This window comes from Vespa mandarinia, chromosome 11 (genome assembly GCF_050613455.1).
Source record: "Vespa mandarinia isolate Hongniang chromosome 11, ASM5061345v1, whole genome shotgun sequence".
NCBI lineage: Eukaryota > Metazoa > Arthropoda > Insecta > Hymenoptera > Vespidae > Vespa > Vespa mandarinia.
Genome location: NC_140820.1, coordinates 127035 through 150545, shown reverse-complemented (window position 1 = coordinate 150545; position 23511 = coordinate 127035). Strand labels below are relative to the sequence as shown.

Genomic DNA, 23511 nt, shown 5'->3' with positions numbered 1-23511 from the left:
GACCAATCCATCAAAGTTTGTTACTCTTTGTTCTGTCGTTTGGTCGAGATCCGAATTGTAAAATATCAAGCTATCTCTATAATTTTAGCAATTATTATATATTCATAACGCGTATCTTAACCCGGCTTATAGCATAGTAACAGAGCCGCTTTCTAGTATTTAACATCGATAGCAAAGTTCGTTAACAACGTTGAATACGGCACGTCGTTGGTGGCAAGAGCCGGATCCCGAGTTTCAGCTTTGAATTTAATTGGAAATCGCATTGCACGTCATCCTGCACATACATACCAAGAGGTATCTATATACCCGTACCTACGAGTGTATATATATATATATATGTGTTTGTGTGTGTATATATATATGCATGTATGTATATATACACACACGTCTAGATAATTATGCGTATATGTATATATAGGAGAGAGGGAGAAGAGGGAAAGGGAAGACTTTGGAATTCAAGTTCGAGCTAAGGCCGAGACGACTGTCGTATCTCGTGAAAACTTCTCCGGCCAATCCAATACATCGGTAGCTTCTTTGATGCATCGAAATCGAGCGAGAAAACTTTACCAATACTTCATCCTACGAAGAAACGACGAATTTCAAGTATCGAGTATCTTTGGACTTAATTAGCCTAGTCAGGCGAATGAAAAGTTCCTACTCTTCGCTCGTTGAATCTCCGTTATCAGTGGTTTACGTAAACTCGCTTCTTCTTTGTCGTCGACGGGACGATTACGATATATTTATCGAAAAAATTTTCAATATCCTTTCGCGAACTTTATTCAAGTGCGTTCATAATTTCAATTAAACTCGCGATAAACTAGATGAGGATGTAATACATTATCTCGAATAAGAGTATTTCTCTTCGAAGGAAATTTTCTTCACCATGCTCGAGAAAAAAGCTAGCTCTTCGAGACACTCGATGAAAAAATGTGCGATCCGAACTTTTCGTGTGAACAAATGCGATCTTCGATGATAAAAATTAGGTGAGAAAGAGACTACCAAGGAAAGGGGAAGGAAAAGTGAATGTGAGCCGATGAGAGCGCTTTGTATCGCGTCTAGGGTTTTTAATTACGGTGGATTATCGTCAACGCGGACCGAGGGGGGGCACTTGGCCCGGGGGGCGTGCCACCCTACAGGGGAATTTTCCTCGGGGGGTACGTACCCGAAAGAAAGCCGACGATGCACGCTACATCTACATATCCTACACGCTCCTAGCCGAGCTGCATCTCTTCGAACAGGTAAAGAATCTCCCCAATGATTTTCAACCAAACTTTATATCTTTTTTCTACACACACACACACACACACACACACACACACACACACACACACACACACATATATATATATATGTATAAGAGACGTTAGAATTAAGTAAGTTTGTAAGAATAGAGTTAACGATTATTCCATCAGAAAGATATTAACACGCGAAGTGTCTTATTAAATGTACCTACATATACGGTGAGCTCTCGTTGCAAATACTGCCTAGATCTCCCTTGTCTAGGATGCAACAAAGATTTCATAATTAACGTCGTTGAGAAAAGTTCGACTCGTTCTATGCATCCAGCGTCGTAAACTTCATCGCGAACTTCATCATCGTGGATGGAAAGTCGTTAGGACGGTTGTGAAATATTAATAAAGTATCACGAACGGGAAAAACAGAAAGAAATTCAGTCAATTTATCATTGAGCATCAAAGTTTGAGCGAATATCGTTAAATTCGCAGCAACTAGGAACAAAGTATTTTAACGGGATAATATGTGTATAATACGAGTCGAAGTCGGTGAAAATTTTCCCGTTAACGCTTCTGCGCTCGATCGAACATCAAAGTTAAAGTTTGTTAAAGTTGCAGGTTGAACGATGAGAAATAGTTTACTCGATCCTAGCTAGATTAATCGTATGCTTGCCAACGCGAATACCTATCTCGTATACCGAGCTCGTAGAATTATTTTCTGTCATAACAGAAATTGTCCACGTGTACAATACCTGCAAAATACAAAGAAAACAATTTTAATTTTCATCGAATAAAGAAGATACCGTTCGGAACTAGATTTTCGGTACTCGAAAAATAAATTGGACCGTTCGAAAGTTTTAGTAAGATCCTTAGTTCTATATACGTGTCGTTGGTATATTCCACAACCTGGAAAACTCCGGGATATTCGAGACGTCGCAAGAGAGAGAGAGAGAGAGAGAGAGAGAGAGAGAGAGAGAGCCAAAAGTTTACACCAGCCTTGGGATTCGCGTCTCTGATTGAATTTTCGGTACTACGCAACCTACATCAGATTGATCTATTTATTCCACCATCGCTTTTGCGACATTAAAGGACTGAAAGGGCTTGTATATCCGATGCGATACATAATTGTCACGCGAACAATTGCAGAGTAATAATTTTATCCTAGTCATTTAATCTTTCTTCCTTCCAATTGTCGCTTCCTTCCTTTATCGAAAGTCGTTAAAACTTTCGACTCATTTAAAACGATCCATCCAGGATTTCTTTGATAGAAATTTCCTACGTTTTAACTTTCGATCGTTAATCAGAGCATTGATATTATCTCTATATACTCGTGGCGTATTATTCAGGCAAAATTTCTTACGGGTTACTTAAAGATTTAAGAAAGTAGACTCATTAATGTTGAGAAGGATTAGAAAAGAGCTCTCGAGCGAACATGGTTCACGCGGTGTGTTACACGGTTTCGTAATACGCGAGCGCAATACGCGGTGAGAGAGAGAGAGAGAGAGAGAGAGAGAGAGAGAAGCGTTATGTTAGGGTAGCCGTTTGATCGATCTGTCACGGCTGCTCGAAAATTGCTACGTCGTATCGAGTAGACCCAGCCACGGCGCGATGCACGCTAACTTTTTTCTTTCTCTTCTTTTATTTTTTATTGCGTTCGTCTCGACGATTCGCATCGACTGTCAACCGTGTCAACGTTTGCGGAAGCCGCAGTTGGAAAATATCGCGAGCCGATTCGTTCCCTCTCTCGTACCGCGAAACAGATGGAAATAGCGGGCGTCATGCGTCGAAGGGTGCGGCTAATGGTGGCTCTGAGAGCTGGCTAGAGAGCGCAACTTGGAAGCGTCGATCCGTAGAGTTGCAAAAATCAAAGGGAAAGGAAATTGTCGACGTTTAGTGACAGAGCTTGGACAGCCTTGACAAATTTGACAGAATCGGAAAGCACGAGGATCGGTCCTCTATCGTTTTTTTCTCTCTCTCTTCCCCCCCCCCCTCTCCCTCCCTCTTTCTTTGCCCGTTTTACATTCTCCAGAATAACGCCTAAAAGAGACATTGGCCTTCGAGGGCCAATAACGCCGCGCTTTGTCACCGTGCTACGCTATCGACGTTACCTTCTAGGTCGCTCGAGTCGGGGGAGAAAATTGAAATATTAAGCGAACTTTATTCAATTTGTCAATCAATCGTCATTCGTGATATCTCGATTCGAAGGATCTTAGTCGTGTATATCCACGTGTCTAATGTAATCCAAAGCATCTTAAAGGACATTCACGAGACGTGTTTATCCTCAAAGTTGCTCGAGCTTATCTCAGAGATCGTCTATTCAAAGAGGAACGTTTCAACGAGATACTCCTTGATTATATGCTTAATACGCAAGTAAGATAACGCGTAAATGAGATTCCGTTACCTTATCGCGTTTCCACATTGTCTAGGGTATCGTTATTCAATATCCCAGCTCTCTTTGTCAGTCGTCGGAACGATATATTCTATATTCGTACAATTTGTTGTTATTTAAGAAATGATTGTTTCCATTGTCGGAAAAAATATTTACTTCGACAATCGGCAAAATCGGTTATCGACGAGAACTAAAAGCGACAGAGATTAAGAGAGGGGAAAAAAATCCAATTGGCGATCCGGCCAATTTTTCCGTGTCTACGCGGATACATAAGACAAAATGTCAATAATTGAATTGAAATTTACGTTTCCCGCGAGGAGTTTGCAAAAGCGAGGAAAATAAGGAACGCACTTTCGTCGGGTTTTCAAATGCCGCGCGACTCGACGCGACGAATATTTCTTAATTCACTGACATCGTCGACGATTTATTTTCATTGGTCGGCCTGGAAGCGCGTGGCACCACGCGTCCGCGTCAGGGAATGGCTGCTTTTCGAACACAAACGAGATTCTAGCACACGGACGCGACGCCGAGGCAAGACCGAGCTGCCGCATAAATCATCTCCATCCACGCGCTCTAACCGCGATACGCGTCCTAGGGGATGACGGAAAGGGCTTGAATGCGTTTCGCTTTTTTGTTTTTTCTTTTTACCTTATATATTTCCTCATTATTATTCCCACCTCGACGATTTTCTTTTTTCCTTTCGCCTTTTACACGTTACTCCCGTTAAATTTATTCTCTTCTTTCCTTCGGTCACATCGTTCTATTATCTTCCGTCACCTCTCGTGTCTCCCCTTCTTCCTATCATAAAAGTCAACCGAACGAGATTCATGACCGAAGTCAATTCCGTAACCTGATCGACCTTCGAGATTATATTTGCGACAAATCGAAAATTGAAACGACCTAACAAAAATCAAACATCTCTCTATCGAGATGTTATTTTCGAGAGATAGATACCTATTATAATGTTATACATTTGCATATGGATTAATGAGTATAAAATCAATAAAGAAAATTTAATACGAGACGTGCCATTTGATGACTCTACGTTTATCGTTGCAGGATCTCCAGTCGGAAATCGAAACGCACCGGGACGTGTACGCTTCGTTGAACGGCACGGGGCGCAAGCTGTTGAGCTCTTTAGCCAGTCAGGATGACGCGGTTATGCTTCAACGTCGATTGGACGAGATGAATCAAAGATGGCATCATCTTAAAGCGAAGAGCATGGCCATCAGGTGAGCGTGCTTTTGCTCTTCCCTTTTTTCTTTTTTCTTTTTTCTTCCCTTTCAGGCAAAAATCCACACACATACGACATAAGTCGTAATAGCTATTTCGTCGAAATCGATTAGCTTAGATCTCATTTTATTCTTAGATTAGAGATCAACGAGATCAACGTTTCCTACGAGAATCGACGCTCGGCATAATAAATACGTATTGTATTTATTATTCATTCTTTTTTACTCATTTTTTATTAGGCACCTCCGTCGAGGAATAAATCAATATTTATGCAACCTTGATTCCAACTCCCATAAATATTGCATTTCCCTCCAGCGTAATCAAAAAATAACGTGAAAAAATATACAAGCATAGCTCTAGCTATATTCCAAATAGGAATATGTAGGGGGATACGCGCGAATATAAAACTGGGCCGACGTTTCGGAGCGTCCTGGTGCTTTGCATTCTTTACCCGTGATTTGTGCCGAAAAACGTCGGACGACATTAAATTCAACGAGTATCGCGGTGTTAAATTGATCTGAAAGTAAATCGAGGCCATTGGACGATACTTTTTCACACGTAAAAAGAAGGGCTTCCTGTTTTTCAATCTTTTTTTGAACTTTACGTATATCTCGAAAATACTATATTTATTTCTCTCGGATCTTATTACCATTTGTATGGTAGTTGTATCTTCATTGGTGGAACGAACGAACGAACGAACGAACGGCCTAGTGAAAAGATGAAACGTTGTCGTACTTATTGTCGACTAAATATCTCAATCCAGCCGAATCAGCAATCGATTTCTCGAGATAGAATCGATCAACCGGCATTATATCGTAGACCAAACTGCTGGCAAAATCCGTATAGCTTGATTACGATCGAGGGAATCCATAGGTGGAAGCGATCGAGGGGAGAGAGAGAGAGAGAGAGAGAAAGAATTCGCAACCGCGCTTATGTGTGTATACACACACACACACATATCGGTAACCGAACCCAAAGCCTCGTGTGGCCCTTTGCCTTTGGACTTCTTTCTCTTTTCAAACGTTTCCTCTCTTTATGTCGGGAGGCCGCAATCAGGCCACAAATACTGGTTCGAAACAGCGATCCTGATAATTCAGCCGACGATCCTTCCTGGCACGAAACGCGAAGAGGAATATAGAGATAGAAGAATATGGGCTGGGATGCAATTGACCCAGACGATACAGATGATATAGATTCGAACGTTATCCGTGAGACATATGTTGAGGCTAGATCAAAGTTCTCTCTAATAAGAGAGAGAGAGAGAGAGAGAGAGAGAGAGAGAGAGACGCAAGAGAAAAGTAAACGAGAGCTTGCGTGGAAAATAACGTTATAACAAGTTTTATGTAATATTATTTCATCGTCACACAATGGAAGTATTTTAGCAGCTACTGGGCTACGTCTCTGGATGTAGGTTCTTGCGGAAGCTTAGTTAATACGATCGGATATTCCAATCTCACACGCGTCATTAATATCCGTCGCGATACCGGTAGGATCATCTTGTAGCTGTTCATAAGATCGTAATCAATCAACGTGGACGGGATGGCTAATGAATGAAGGTTAAGAAGAACAAGAGCGGTCGCGTTGAAAGTTTCGGACCTATCGAGGTTTATATTCCATCACACTTTTCCATCGTACAGGATTTGACGCGGGATGGTCTTACTATGAACCCGAGGATTTACTTTACGTTGCGGCATGAATGAAACGTGAACGCAACGTGAATGAGAAAGCGAATGAATCGGTAGTCTTTTATACGAGAGAGAATGAAAAGGATGAGACGGAAAGATTCTTAAAAACGAGTAATATCGTTAAACGCGAGAAATTCTCTTCCCTCTTGGAACGATTTCTTTTTCTTTTTCTTTTTTTTTTTCTTTTTCTGTTTTTTGTCTTCTACTATAAAACCGACGAAGTGACGCGCGTCCATAATACGCCAGGCGTTAAAAGCAAGCATATTTTTCCGTACAATTTATTCGAATGCGTTTTTTGCTTCCGCCACGATTCTCTCATACATATTTGATATATTTCTTCGCTTCGTTTTATTTATTTCCTTTTTTTTAATCTCATTTCTTTCGTAGTTTTCCTATCTCTCACGTTCCATTATTCAATCGCATACATATAATAAAAGCTCTATCAAATCGTGGACAAGGTATATGCAATTACGAGCGAGTCCCCAAATGCGAATCGCATTCGCGTACGCATGTCTAAGCTCTCCAACGTATAAAAGGGAAAATTATGCGATAGTATAAATCGCCATTTAACCTCATTCGTACGTACTCCCCTCGCGCGTTTCGCTTGTAGCGCGACAAAAATTAAATCCCGTAGTTTTTTTCCCTTTTTTTTTTCTCTTCTTTTTTTTTTTTATCACCGCGTAACATTGGATTTATATGAATTTAATTCGAGAGTCTAAGCCGCAGTGTCGACGGGGCGAGTTCATTTATCGATTTAAAGAGAAGGAACGATATTTCGTCCGAGGAGATAGAAATTATAGCAACACCTGGGGCTTATTTATGAGGTGCGAGTACCGTCGACGCAATCCACAGCCGCAATTCAGACGCGGAAAGTCGCATCCATCCAGCGGAGAATAAGGTCTAAGGAACGAGCGAGATGGCGGGAGTTTATGCGACGCGGTTCCACGCAGAGAATACGTCCTATATAGTACGTGTTTGTAGCGCGTTGTAGATGTGTACCTGCAAGCTGCGGTTCGAATGCGCGCGCGCGAACAGAGCCAAAGGCGCATCTCGCGGTTGCGAGAGCAAAGCAATGCCTGTCAACTGCGAAGCAGGAATCGGGAGGAATAATTAAAGGTGTCTCGAGGCTGGGACCTAGTACTGCGGCACACCGGCCGCCATTACACTCCCCGACTCGAGGATTAGCGCAGCCGTGCGTTCACGCGTGCGGACCTCCGTCTACACGCTCAGCCGAATCCCTCGGCACTTTCGCCTCTTCGTCACTGAAATCGCCTCTTTCTTTCTCTTTCCTCTCCTATTTCCGGTTTCAAAAGTTTCCCCCGAGAAGAACGATCGATTAATCCGTCCTCTGCGAAAAGTTCTCGCGAAAGAGTTTGCGATTCATTTTCTCTGCGTCGGATTCATTCATTTTCTATTGCCACGAAACGCGCAAAGTCGGATGCAAATCGAATACCGGACGAGATAGAATAGAGCAGAGTTTAGTTTCTGCTTCCTGCTAGTAATGGCGAGCCTTTCGAAACTTTCGACGAATCCCCAAGCCGATCGTAACTCATTACGACTGGTCCGGCAGTTACGTTGTTGCACCTATTCCAAGGCTCGTATCGTTCCCCGTACGTAACAGTAATACAAGCTTAAAGTATGATAAGGTGTAGCTTAGCGTTAATCTCTGGGAAAAGCTTTTGCACGGCGAGTGCCCTTCGTAGGGTGGGAGAGAGAGAGAGAGAGAGAACATCGATAGGTCGAACCCTACTCCTCCATGATCCTACGTCTGTTCTGAATCTACTAAATGCTCGCGTTTATCCTCTCTCGCGAGCCCGATATATTCGACGCTCGTTACGCATCCTTCGTGCCAGATGCGTCCCGTCGTTTATTTTATCCTTACACGTCGTCCCAAGCTAGTCACGAGACCGTAACAAAAATGAATTACGTCGGACCCGATTCGACGGTCATGTATTCGATAATTCCAATTGCGTTGTCACTTTTATACGAATAAGCACGTATATTACTCTTGCAGCCATAGGTGAAAGAACTTTAAAGAACGCGCCCGACGAAATGTGGAAGGTTCAAGAAGCAGTCATGAGTTCGTTCCGATCGTCGACCCCCTTTTTTTCGAGTTTTCCTCGCTTCGAACGAAAAAATCATTTACGAACGAAGGAAAGAATCCTGGACGTTAAAACTCTTACTGCTCCATAAGGGCCAGACCCAGCGCTAAGATAATATATAGATAGGTATTTTTTACGGGCTCTCTCTCTCTCTCTCTCTCTCTCTCCTTATTTATTTTCTTTCCTTTCCTTCAGATCCAGCGATCTTTTAAGACTGTCGAAATAGACGCGCGCGATCGTGGTAGCCATCGCAATCGGTACGAAGTAACGTACATACCGTAGCTAATATGAAATTTTCAATTCGACGGTTCTTTCTTCGGAATAGACTTTTCATGGAATAAGAAGGAACGGCGAAGCGATAACGATAACAGAATTTTGTTGGAAACTAGCTCCGTGGGTAAAAAAGTAAAGAGTTACGAGAGTCGTATCCCGGTAACGCAAAATGATAACAGTCCAGGTGGTATCGTAAATTCGAACGGCGATCGTTATCGTTGGCACGTTTACGTGCGAGCAAGTTTCCATGTATTTTGATTGAAGGAAAAAAGAAAGAAAAAGAGAAAAAAGAAAAAAAATTGGAAAGAGAGAAAAGAAAAATCAGGTTCCAGTGGAACGTAAAAACGTAAGCCGAGATAATATGGAAAAGATGAAATATTTGAAGTTTAATGCGGCAAGTTTCCGTCGATGAAAGACTTTTGCGATCGGCGAGTAAATACGGTAACGCTTTATCGCATCGGAAGGACGGAGTGGGGTGCACCGTCGATCGGAAGGCCCGACCAACGCCCAACGTCCAACGTCGTTCCCAATATTCGTGCTCTTTGATTCACGGATAATGTTTCGTGCCGTATCGTGCCGGCTGAAATTTGATCGAAGCACGATTTCCATCTCTCGATTCTCGACGATGACGATCCTTGACTATGTCAGCTTTCTAATTTCCGACCGGACCGTCGTACGATTTCCCAAAAAGGATTCCTTTTTGCGAGCGACTGGCAAAAGCTCGACGATGACGGATGCGAAGAAAGTCGGAGAATCCAAAAGACGTACGTCTTCTATCTCGAGGGCTCGAATCTCAGAGGAGGGGAGCATTCGCGAAATGAGAGACTTTTGCATGAGCGAAAGAACAAAGAAACATCGGCATTTTCTTAGAAACTGTAGCGAAAATGTATCAGACTTTCGCGGAACATTAAACTTTGCCTCCCATATACATATATATATATATATATATATATATATATATATATATATATATATATATAATATCTTTCATTGATTATGGGAGGTGATGAACGAAAATATGTTTCTCTGTGAACAAAGTGATAAATCTTTATTTGTTAATTAATACTTAGTTTCTGATTAGTCTTACCTGTGAACAAAGAAACGACAATTAACGTTTATTATTCACACTGTTAAATTTTATTTCTTTTATCTTATGAATCTTCTTCTAGCTCTCGTGTTGCTTTTCTCTTCTATGTCATATTTCATACTGCCCGTTTCTCTTCCAAATCTTAACGACTAGATTTGTAGGTCACAAAAGAAATTGTAAATAATAAAGGACAATGGAAGAGAAGTCTTACTTTCTTTACATACATATATACATATTATATATGTATGTCGAGTAAAGGTCTTCCTCTCAGTTTTCGTCCTCTATCGGGAGATATCGGGAGATATCACGATAATTGCGAGAGAGGAACAAAGTGTGTGGGTATTTATTGCGAATCGCGATAAAGTCAAGGGGTAAACGCAGGCTCGCTCGGTTGGTAAGTCTCGACCGATATTTGCGTTCTCATTAACCAATGCCGCAAGCCGATTCAAGGGTCTTGGTTTCCCTGCAGACCCATAAAGTGGATTGATCACGTACCTACATCGCATATAATCAATGCTACCGAGATGTATGCGTTCCATATCAAGAAGTACTCCGCGAGGCGAGATGTTAATCCGAACGGTTGCACGCTAATGAGGCTGCGATCGGAGAATTAATTACGAGAGAACCACGGACTCTGGGATCTAGTTAGATGGTAGATGGATTCCTCGAAGTATACCCAAGTAGCACACGGTATCTTGACGATAATACTCGTTCCTCGAAGAAGAGAATATCGAAATAACGACTCATCGAAATTATCAAAGTAGAAATATTCAAAGAGAGGTGGTTTTCTCTTCTTTTCTTTCCTTTCTGTTTTGTTTTTTTGTTTTTTCTTTTTATAACGGAGAATGAATAAACGAAGGAGAGGTTATCTATTGGTGCGCCGTGGCGCAATTTGCGCCTGGTATCCGTCTTATTCCCTAACCGCGTATCCTCTTCCAAGGGTAGATTTTAAGGGAAGAGAGAAAGAGCGACACGTAGGAACGCCAGCTTAGCAACGTTCTACGATTGCCTCGGACTCCTCGGTGGCTCCAACGGTACGCTTCTTGTTTATGGTACAACTTTGAATCGGGTTTGCGCGCGCCCGTTTAGACTGGGATTGTCCCGTTAAATCGTCCCCTCGAGTTGAATTATAACCCGTTCTCTTTCTCTCTCTCTCTCTCTCTCTCTCTCTCTCTCCCCCTCTCGTTCTCGACAATTTCATTTTCCGCCTTTATTGCGTTTAAACCGTTAAACAGAGATAGACGTCGCGTCAGGGAGAACGACCCAGAGACGAGCTCTCTTCGCCGGCAGACCAAATTGTCCGATTTTCGATTCAACTTACGTCGTCGATCTCGTTCGATATCGATAGTACTCGTTCCTTTCGACTTCTCCGACTAGGGATTTATCGCTCTTTTCTTAGCGTTATCCTTCTAAACTCATAAGGGAATATCGTTTCTCCTGGCCGATGTTAAATTCGCGAAACATAAATGTTTTATATGTCGAACCTTTCGAGCCGTCGTCGCCCATGGAAAGTAAAACTTTTCACGTTACTCCTATTTCTTTTCTGATCTTTTTTTTTATTATAGCCATTAGCGAGTAACTATTCTTATTTCGAAACTACGAGAACTTTTCATCGACGATAATAATTACGGAAATAAATTCTGCCGGGCGGCGTCTGCTTCTGCCTGATACGAGGACGACGTTAGTTTCGTTGGTTCTCTAAGGACACTTGGTGAATGTACGTACGCGGGAGAAAAATGAATGGGACGGGACGAAGTAAGGTATAGAAGCGGCGATTTATGAGTTTCAATCTCTTATTACTTTTAACGGATCTTTAGGAAATTGAGAAAAAATATTTGTCATAATGTTCTTTTACTATTGTTACAGAAATCGACTGGAAAGTAATACGGAACATTGGAACGCGCTACTGTTATCGTTACGCGAATTAATCGAATGGGTTATTAGAAAAGACACCGAACTTACAGGATTGGGACCTGTTTGCGGCGATGTTGCTGCGTTACAGAAACAACAAGTAAGCAAATACAAAATTACTACAACGACATAGAGAGAATTATTATTACGCGTCGAAAGTCTCGGGGCCAGGGTCCCGAATCTACGATATTAAGATACATCGTGGTACCAACGGGGACAGAGACCCAAATGCTGACGCGTCCCGATGCACAATGCTCGTGTTCTAATCCAGATTAGATCGCGCATGTTGCTGGTGCCGCGCGCAAATCGTCCACGTTTACATACATTGTGCGTGTACCTCCCTCGGAGTTATATCCCTGTACCGTAGATTGGGGCGAGTGCGAGAGAACGATAAGGTGGTGCATTTCGCCTCTGTATCCAGATAATCTGTTCCATTGTCTCCTACGTTTACACCTATCTTTATCGTTATCTTTACCTTTACCTTGACGTAACTCGGTTTGCTCGCGTCTCTATCTCTAATTCTCTTATAGTTTCCTCAACGAATCTACGATAACGATTATTTGCGTGAATAAAAACGGTTTGGTCACGCATTCACTTTAAACCAAGATTGGGCTTCGCCGATGATAGATCTCTCTTGAGATAATAATAGAATTTATATTAGGTCTTATCGTAATTGCATCGTAACTCCGAGATATTGTTGTCAAATCCCTTAGAAAAAACGCATTAAATGTTGAAAATGGTAAACGTTATTAAACGTTTAACAAAATTTAAAACCTTTTTCTATCGAACGTCATTAACTCCCTTTTCAATTTGCAAAGCAATTATCTCGATACGATCTGAGAAGACGAGCAACTATTTACAATGCTCCAACGTTTAGCGACTTCTTTCGCGCTAATTTATTTTTCAATCAAATTCACGCGTAATAAGCAAGAGGAAAATATGGAACGTTAATATTTCAAGTCGTATGAGTTTTTAACGCTTATGCGAGGGAAAATTCGAAAGCGATGAAAGGAAATGGAAGGAGAATTTTGAAGGATTTTATCGCTAAACATCTTTCGGATACAGGGCGGGTGTTTAGAGGCCAATATTGGGAATGGGGGCGAGGCAAAAGGGAAGACGCGCAAGCTTTGCTTCTCGTTCACGAGAGGAGGTCGCGCGTTGATTTTAGCCGAGGAAGAAGTGGGTGCTTTTTCGACGCGTACCTCGTCGAGGAACTTTCGTGAAAGGGGATCTACTTGGGAGAGCATGGGTAGAAGAAAATCGTAAAGAACGGTAGCTTTAGGAAACGCGCGAGAAAAAGAGAACGAACGGGGAAAAAGAATGAAACGTCGTGTTTCTTGCAAAACTTTTTTTAAAACGTCCGCAAAGGACAGCGGAAGATAATCTCGTTGAGCGTAGCTCGTGCGAAATAACGCGAGAAGTACTACTCGAAATCGTGGCTCTCACAAGAGGGTTTTATGATTTCTCCTCTTAATTTATCCTTCTTTCTACGTTCGCAGGACGACCATCGTGGCTTCAGAAGGCAGCTCGAGGACAAGCGACCGGTCGTTGAGAACAATCTGGTCAGCGGTCGTCAGTATATCGCCAACGAGCCACCTCTCTCCGACACTTCCGACTCCGAGGGTAAACCAATTGCGATCTTTATATACGATTTTGCGAATAAAATAGAATGCCGAATAAACTTGACATTTACGTTTCAATTTTCTTTCACAAGAATTAAGAGAAACTTGAACGATCCGAGCGCTGCGCTTTCGATATCCTCGAACATTACTTTAAATCCAAGTTTGGACATCTTAGGAAACTTTTGGCCGACTTATGAGAATTCCGTGATAAGATGAATAATTTATTTCCTCGGCCATCTCCCTTCGAGGTGCCCATTATCCATTAGCATTAACGAGACTCGCATAGAATAGAAATGTATTCTTTTACGTCGGTTTTCCTCCTCTCTCTCTCTCTCTCTCTCTCTCTCTCTCTCTCTGCGGGTACGAATCAGTTGGTTGATCCTTCGTGAAGGACGCCGTTGAAAACATTAATGAAATTGTTGACGATCGAGAGAGAGAGAGAGAGAGAGAGAAATAGTGCCTTTTCCATTGTATCCATTTGATTTTTCGCACCGTTTAGATATAAGCTTGCCGCACAAAGCTTGTACCCCACCATTATTCGAGGTTCTTTGTATTTACGCGGCCTACAGCCGGAGGCAAATGTTCATTTAACGTATTCATCGGACACGCGCGAAGTGTTTCCGCAGGCAAGCCGAAGGGAGGAGCGTAGCCGATTTTCGAAAGGAAAACTAGCTTCCACGCGTATTTCACTACTACAATATTGCGTTTTACGCTTTACGCTCGTGCGATATGGCCGCGGTTTAACTTATAACGCGTATTACAAGCCAGAAGCTCGTCGCATACATTTTGACGCGACTGGAATTTCAAAGAAAAAGTCTCTTTCGAATTTAGCTACTTTCGCGGTAGACAGCTGTGATATTCGCGGATGAAATATGTTCGCTATTCGTAAGATATAAAGCTTCACATATCTCATATTTACGCGTATACCTTGACGTATTTTGCTCTTATACGAAGATTAGAAGAAGAAAATTTTTTGGGACGCCTCTTTTAAAAATAAAAATAACTTTTTGATGGATAAGAAACTCTATCCCATGCGAGCGTGCTTTCAATCGAGTTACTGCTGGTATCGAAGAGCAGCAACGAGGAGCTCGAGGCACCGAGGAAAGTTGCAGGCTTTAAACGAGAGATAGAGAGAGAGAGAGAGAGACGTCCCGGAGGGCTCCGAAAACTCGACGCTAGGACTTTACCGAGTCCTTCGAGAACGAACGGTACAGTCGCTCTACCCAGCCCCTTTACTACTACTCTTCTTATTTAGGTTTCTCTTTTAATAACCGCTCACCGAGGAACTTTGAGATTCGTATTATTAATCAACCAAAGAGCATCCTTCAAACTTTCGAGGGATTGAATTTCTTGAAACTATATCAACGAAAGATTCGTTGAAACTGTTACGTGCTTTCTGCGAATAAATGATGACAAACTCGTAGATGTACTTGATATCTAATATCCAATTAGAAAGTTATAATACGACTTTACCGGAAGAAAAGTCAAAGTTAAAAGTTTAATCGCAATATAATTTTGACGGCTCTCTAGGAACGCGCTCTGTTTTTCGATTTTCAATTATTATTCATAGGACGAGGTAAGATATTAGTTAGTCACGATCGTTGCACCGCTCTTCGCAACGTACGCGTTCAAAGGAGAAACATCGAGAGAGCCAGAACGTAGGCAACGCTAACACCCTCGGTGTATGCTTACGGTCGCACCATAGGGAATCGTGGAACGTGCACGGCATTGTCGCATGGCGCATTGGCAACAATCTTTAGCGCGATTAATAACAACGAGACGAATTCTGCAACAACGAATGTGCCATCGTAACTTTGTAATTTTTATAAACCGTTTAAATCTACAAATAAAGTCTACGAAAGATACGCAGATGAGACTTTTAAAGTTAATGGCAACGCGACGCCGAAAATCACAGGACGTGAGAACTATCGCGAGAAATTAATCGTCGGCGATGGCAGCTGACAACACTTTTTATCGTCGGAGCGCATGTGTTTTAACACCGATAACGGCTTAGGTAACCATCGCTTTTACCCGATTAGGCAGCCAGGCAGCCCTCCTCCTCTCCATTCGTCCAACCGTAATTTTGATTTATGTTTTATCGCTTTTTCGCGCGATTAAATGCGCACTTTATCGACACGCAGCAGCAGCGAAGCTCTGCTATATATATAAATATATAAATATATATAAATATATAAATATATATATATATATATATATATATATATATATATATACCGGGGGTGGTATCGTTGCAACCATCCAAAGAAAAGTCGCGATCCCTCTTAATTCGTCGCTATTCTTTCCGCAAATTTGAACATTACTCACGCATTATCCGCTCAAATTATTTATTTTTCTCGATTCGCAGCCGGAAGAGAGCTGGATGGGGATTCCAGAGGTTACAGAAGCGCCGAGGAACAAGCTCGAGAATTGACGCGCAGCATTCGTCGAGAAGTGAACAAACTTTCGGAGCAATGGAACGCCTTGATCGAGCGTAGCGATGCGTGGAAACGGAAACTCGATGACACCGCAAACGTGAGTATAACGTTTTCTTTTTCTTTCCTTTTCATATTTCTTTCCTTTTCATATCCATTTCATTATGAACTCGGTATAGAAAGCGCGCGTCTCTCTGTGCGCATAATAGAATGAATAATATTTTTATCTTATCAAGAAATTATTAAAAATAAGAAAAGTATTTGTTGAGGAGTAATGTGTACTAGAGATAGACGGGGAGAGAATTATAGGAGAGTAGGGATTCCTTGTCCATTCGAGAACTCGATTCGTCGTCCCCTTTGGTATCGCTTTGTTATTGCCGTGCAATTTTCTCTATCGCATGGCCATTCCATTTGTGGTAACGACTTTGTGGTAACGCATTTATTGCCTCGATTCTTGGAGATGTCGCTTGAAATAGAGGGAGAGAGACTCGAGGAAACGCGAGATCAGAAGAAGGAGCTTTTCGTTTCTAGCATATTCCTTCAATTTTTCATTTATATTACCTTTCTTTTCTAACGGACGGCAAGCCTCGTTCATTTCGTAAAAATCGTACGATTCTTTAATCTTAGAATTAAAACTTAGCCCAGATCGGCACACGTCAGTCCCTGTCGTGACGGGATTTTTCCAACTTCCATTATTTCTTCCTGGTTGACCCATCATTTAAATAATTATCGTACTATTAGCAGGGAGAAAGAAATCTATCTGTCCTCTGATATATCTCGACGAGAATAAAACGAAACACACGCGATATATTTATGTACGTGCATACATACGCGTGAACTTCCAGCTAAATTTAGATCCCAGTTCGCTATTTCAATTCGTCGCTCGCGTCGAAGCGACATGGACAGCCGGCTAAAAAATATTTCCCATTTCGACGTCGTCGTACTCTCTCTCTCTCTCTCTCTCTCCCTCTGTCGACGAAAAAAAAGGTGACGACGGCCACGAGTTTTTCGTTGGTCGCTTAGAAACGAAACGAAACGAAACGAAACGAAACGAACGTTCTCTCGTCCGCTCGTTGCTGGAAATTTCGGCGAAAAGGTATAATAGAAGAGGAGAGTCCAAAGTTGGAGGACCATAAAGAGAAAGAAAGAGAGAAAAGGGATCTGGCCGATTAAAAGTGCATATCGTCTCTCGTAGGGTTATTTGACCAATACGATATACCATATCCGAAAGATCAAACTTTCCGCGCAATCAAAAGTCTTTCCTTCGGAATGCATAATTCATGAGCGAAACACAATTTAACTTTTAAATTCGTCGGTGTGCGATGCTCCATTCCTGCTCCTTTTACCTTCCTTCTTCCACCGCTTTAATTATCAGCTATCTAGTAATTACCAGCGACACTTTCTTTTTATTATTCTTATTTCACTTTTCACGAACAAACGCATAGCTTCTCTTTCTCTTCCTTCTTTCTTATACTTGAATATTCCTTTAAGGCATTATTTTTTTTATAATATTTTTATATATTCAATGTGACGCGAGTATTTAAAGTTTCTACTCCATCGAGAATATTTAAAATACATTAAGCTCGCAAGAGAAAGATATTAGAACGGGCAGGGGAAAAAGGAAACGTACGGAGAACACGTACACCTCCTGGCAGCTCGAAAGAACGTCCAGATGTCGTAGATAGGCGAGATCGTGAGATATCCTGGTTTAAGCTCGGAATTAAACCGAATCGGAGCGATTCTAGTCGTCCCGCCGAGGAATTCTCCTCCGTAGTTAGGTATGCTAAGCAGGAAGCAAGGTAAGAGAGAGAGAGAGAGAGAGAGAGAGAGAGAGAGCTTGGCTCGGCCCAATCAGAGAATACTGCCAACAGGCAGCGCGCCCCGTATAGCTTGGCACATCCCTCTGTCTGTTTTCTCCGTGTGTATGCGTGCACTCGCAAATAGAATATATCTACTATGTATAAATGTGTGTGTGTGTGTGTGTGTGTCCATACACACGGGCTCTCTCTCGCATCGAGCCAGACCAAACGAACGGAAATGCATATGCGAGTCCAAGGCCCCGGTGGGAACTCAAACATCGCCTTTCGAATTATATCCGTGCTCTATCGGATTATCTTTCTCGGTATTATATGTGTATAATCGCGCGTTTTACCCCCCGTAAAATCCTGATCGTAGCTAGAAACGACGTAAAAGTGTGAGTAAAGTATTAACCAACGTATAAACGATTCGTCTCTACGTTCATTTGATCAAAATCACAAAGTTGTAATATCATACGAAATTCTCCATTTTCCGTTAAAGTAAAATCGATTAATTATATATCGTTTTATCAGAATTTAATCGTTCCAACAAATTCGGATAACGTTCTTATATTTCATCGTGGTAGATTTGCAACGCATGATCGATGCTTCGTGCAAATTTCCTTCAATGAATTTCGCAAAATGGAAATTTAGAGTGTCTGCGACTTTTCGCGATTTTCCGCTGGTGACGATCGTACTAACGAACGGTAACTCATTTTCGGATCGATGATAGCTAATTAACGCTACCGCGAACCTTTGCTGTGCTTGTATACGAGCATATACAAGCACCGATACAGAGCCAGCAGACAAAGCACACGAGACGATGACGCGTCCCAGTCTCAATCTCCCTGGCTCGACACAGCATTTCCGGCGACGTTGATCCGCTTCGACGGCCCCATCGGTATCAATCTAGCTACCGACGCGAATGGGCTACTTAATCAGTCAATTAGCGGTAGCCCGCTAATTGCTTAATTACTAAGTAAATTTGTAGCTGGGAAAGTGAGTAATATCGTGGTACCGGTTACCACCATCAGAGGGATAAGGATAGACTCGCGTAATTCCCTTTGTCCTATCTACGAATGTATTACCCTATTGAATTCGTACGAGTCTATCCTATTCCTTTCGTCGAGAAACTAATAATTTTCTTGGGTCACGATCAAAGCCTAGGTAATGTTTCCTTTCATGTTTGTTCGCCAAAGTTTATATTAGTGTTTACATTGACGCGATCCATCGATGGGTCGATTCCTTTAAGAGCAAACTAGACACGCATATATGTAAATCTATATAGTAAAATGGCCTTATTTCGTTTTGAAACGAACTGGTCAAGAAATTCTGAATACGGGCCGGTAGTATAATCTTCTTGATGGTTCGTTGTTAACGTTATAATCGCCGTCACTAACAGCAGCAGTATTCTTGTCGTCGTCGTCGTCGTCGTCGTCGTCGTCATCGTCATCATCATCATCATCATCATCATCATCATCATCACCATCATCATCATCATCTCTATTGCCCCATTATTATACTACCCCGGTTAATATTAGCTACGAGCTAAACCCTATTCCACATAAACGTAAACAACTTTGTTCGCTATCGTACAATAGATTATGTAAAGGTAAAACTCGAAGGAGAAAGATTGTTGGAAGGCAGGTCAATTCTAAATTTTAATTCGTATCAAGCGCGACGACGCGCACGTGGTTGTTTCGAGTCCAACGCACTCGCTCCCGCGATTGACGACCTTCTCGCGAGTTTATTACGCTTAGACGCGACGAAAGCCTTGGATTCCATCGATAATCAGATAAGCTGCATTCCATCGATATCGTCGATCTCGAAAGGTGCGGCCCTTTCTTATGGTTGCAATCGATCGCGTACCATAATCCGTCCACCCTCTTCCCATTCGAGATAGGAATAAAGTCGAGAATCAAAGGGAGAAAATTAATGCCTAAATTAGAGTCTCCTTAAGTGACGATTCGTATTGGCTCGATTTTGAAAATGATCCTTCAATATTCTTTCTCTTTTCCTTTTTTTTTTTGTTTTTCCACACGTTCGTTCAAATCGATTAGCAAGCTAAAAGACGATAGATAATAATAACAGGTACTACGAGCTGGTTCGAGTTATATCGTGCGTCGAAGGATTTCGTCGTTAGATACTCGTACGAAATCCGAGGGAAACTTGGAAACCGAGATCGATACGGGCGCGCGGTGCAATATCGCATTGTAACGTCGTATCCGATGTGTTTCTGCATTATACATGAGTTATATGCCGATATTGTATGTACTCTCTATACCTCTTACACCTGACACGTTACTCCTAAATTTACATTATGTTTATGTGCTTGGTAATTGAACGAGACGGCGTTAAGGTTGATACGTCGCGCGAGTGTGGTATAGGTTATATATATTATACTTCTTACGTCTGCCTCGAAAGATTCGATATTTCCGTTCGAACAAAAGAAAGATTTGTAATCGTTGGATACGATGCTCGTCCTAGCAATTAGCTCATTGGAGGATAGAGATATACACTTACTTTCATTCGCTTGTCCGTATCACAACGTCTCAAAAGTCTGATCTTTTAGCGCTATTGCCTCGAATAAATAGAAATCGGTAACAGATGGGATTGTCATTAGTTACGTTTCACGTGAGAAATATTTGCGACCACCACGTCGAAAACATGACTATTTTCATCTCGAACAAATCGATTATGCGAAGGATACATCGAAGAGAGAAAGATATATTGAAAAGATAATTCGTCCTAATTGAGTAAGTAAATAAATAAGGAGGAAATTCAAGTGCGCGAAATACCGTAAACGTACCTACGGTAGACACGCATCTCGAATATGACTATAGCTATAACCAATCAATTGGCCGGGCCGATAAATCGTGGCATACAGTATGATATATGGATATAAAGCGGTGCCGTATGATGCGCGATAAACGAATCGTGGAAGGACGTTAAACGTTGCTCCTTCGATAATCGATGCCGTTGATTCGACGAGTTATTATCGAAATTGCCCTCTCGTTTCGAACGATTGGTAACACGTATTACGTCTATCCAAACACGTCTATCCAAAGGCTCTCGTCATAAAGAGTATTTCCTTTTTTTCTTGTTTTTTTTTTTTTCTTTTTCTTTTTCTTTTTCTTACTCCTTCGCGTACCAAATAGCGCACACGAATTTTTCAATAACGAAAGTCGCGCACGAGTTATGGCCCTTATCTAATAATCGTAACGATGCGGCCCTCGAGTATGTAGAATACTCGTCGTATATCGTCCGTCGACCAACGCACTGGCCGCACATAAGACGATAAAATACCGCTAATTGGCTCGTTCACGGCACGCCAATTAATAGTTAATTAACCCTTATTGCCTTAACTGCAAATTCGCGTGCAATCGAGGCTTTAATTAATCGCCGATTGATCGGCAACACATGCGTCGCGCATCGCTTCGGTCGATAAAAGGGAAAATTCGTTGCACGAATAGTAGCCTGTTAAACGTAACGCTTTTTAAACGTTACCGTCGAATTCACTCGACTTTCTACCATTTCGGACTCGTTAAAAAAATTTCATTACTATAAATCGTATAGATATTCGATCAATCGCCCAGTAAAATTAAATCAAGCCTCGGTTACGGGCTTTTTATTCAAACTTTTATTCTCTCTAAAAGTACCTATTTTGATTACTCATTATTTCTAATTTATTTAATTTTTCACATAAACAGTTATCGTTAGAAAAACATCTTCTCTTGACGGATCATTTTGATAGTTTGTTCTTCTCTCGTGTTAAATACGCACGCTTGAAAAGTCGTAAAAGCGTGCACGGGTCAAAGGGGGACTACGCGGGCGTATATCCGAGAGAGAGAGAGAGAGAGAGAGAGAGAGAGAGAGAGAGAGAGAGAGAGAGAGAGAGAGAGAGAGAAATACCATGCTCGGAGCTCGGGAAGGAATGAAGAAGGAGAAGACGGATAAAAAGCACGAGTTGCCTAGAGAGGCAGCCGAGAGCGCACGAAGGAAGACGAAAGATGCCGAGCGGCCGGCAAGTCGGCACGAGGGGACCAGTCGCGCGACGGCTTCCACTTTGTGCCGACGGTTCGTGCGTGTATTTCAAAGTGGGTCCTTTCTTCTTCGTTCATTCTTTTTCGTTTCTTTTCGTCGCTGACGTTACGCCTTCCAGTGAAGAAAATCTATTTTTATTACTCTTTTGCGCGAACGTTTTATGCAGTTTACATGTGCGTGTATGTCTGAGTAGCGGCCTTTAGAGAGAGAGAGAGAGAGAGAGAGAGAGAGAGAGAGAGAGAGAGGGAGAGAGAGAGAAAGAGAGAGAGGGAGCCATAGGAAGTATTCAAAATTTAATCTTTCACGAAGAAATCTCTCTGCGTTTCCGAAACACTGAAAATCGTAATAGGTTGTGTCATATCTATATATGTATGTGTACTTGAGAGGGTTTTTTCACATGAGACGCACCATTGGTCCCATCGTACCTTTGTATTTTCACAAGGTTCTCACGAACCTTTCGTTCTTTGTAAGTAGACCCAGGGGAACAAAAGCGTTTAGAAGTACGATCCGAACTATGGTCCTTGACGGTTAGCAACCCGAAAGGCAAAGCTACAGAATAGATACTATTATACTTGTATAGATATTAATAAATGTAGAGGGCGATTTGTGAGAAAGGCAATTGTTCCTGCGTCATGCTACGATATATTACTACGAAGCGTTTAATATAACGAGCTCGTTCTAGGCCGAAACAGAGAGGAAATTATATCAAGTACCGGAAAAGATATTATTTTTATGTACTCTCCCTCCCTCCCTCTCTCTCTCTCTCTCTCTCTCTCTCTCTCTCTTCCTTTTAGCGACTCGAATATGCCCGTTGCACCAATCAAAGGCATCTCTTATGGCCACACACCGAGCCCTTTTTTTATGAGAATAAAAGGAACGCTGGAAAGGATACTACTTCGTTATGGACTCTCCTTCGGAGCACACTAGCTTTTCTCTTTGTTTTTTTGCCCTTGTAAACGCGTCGCTCGATCCGCTATAGCTTCGTTATCTCGCAATAGCTCTCTCGTAAAAAACTTTGACGAGCCTGGTTGACTCTGGTAAACAAAAGTGACCTCGAAGTTAACGAAACACTGAGAAATCTCTTCTCTTTCTCGTTATTCTTATTTCAACAAATAATACCTAGGGGATATTATTTTTGAAAAAACTCGCTAAAGGGAGAAGACCTTCGTTCGAGCCTTCTGCAAAAAAGTATGCGCGTACGAAAGGAAGAAGGGGAGAGGTAGAGAGGGAGAGAGAAAGAGAGAAATTCCTCGAGAACACTCGTGACTTTGGCATGGTTGAAGGACCGACAGGAAGAGAAGTTTCGTGGCTTCGAGCATTCTAGGACGCGCTTAAGGGCGCGGTTCGTGGTTTCACCGTCTCAAAGATATTTGTGGATGTTCGTATCTACTCGTCGAAATGGATCACTTTACAAGTCGTAAACGGTCCTTGGTCGTCTTTCCTTCGAGTTCGTTCGCAACCACTTGAATTTCTCCTTAATATCGAGCCACTTCTCGGGCAACGTTGATCCGTTACGACCGTGAGGAAAAAAAAAGAAAAAAAAAAAAAAAAGGAAAAAATGAGAAAAGAAAGAAAGGATTTATTTCCAAGGAAAAACATTATTCCGTCTCTCTTTCTTTTCGTATCGTTCTTTAAAATAAGAGCGAGTTGCGTTCGCACGCGTTACATAGGACCTAGACCCAGTTCGCGTTCCTAGCGCGCCGAG

General features: G+C 42.0%; 1 protein-coding gene across 6 annotated transcripts in view; it reads left to right on the top strand.

Annotated features, from left to right (window-relative positions):
* Nucleotides 1-23511, top strand: part of LOC118441359 (dystrophin, isoforms A/C/F/G/H) — a 223015-nt gene that overhangs the window by 178331 nt on the left and 21173 nt on the right. For all 6 annotated transcript variants that reach the window (XM_035865630.2, XM_035865632.2, XM_035865628.2 and 3 more), the window contains 4 exons: nucleotides 4681-4853; nucleotides 11868-12012; nucleotides 13412-13535; nucleotides 15900-16066. In XM_035865630.2, coding sequence (XP_035721523.2) covers nucleotides 4681-4853; nucleotides 11868-12012; nucleotides 13412-13535; nucleotides 15900-16066 — 609 coding nt within the window. The remainder of the gene's footprint in view (nucleotides 1-4680; nucleotides 4854-11867; nucleotides 12013-13411; nucleotides 13536-15899; nucleotides 16067-23511) is intronic.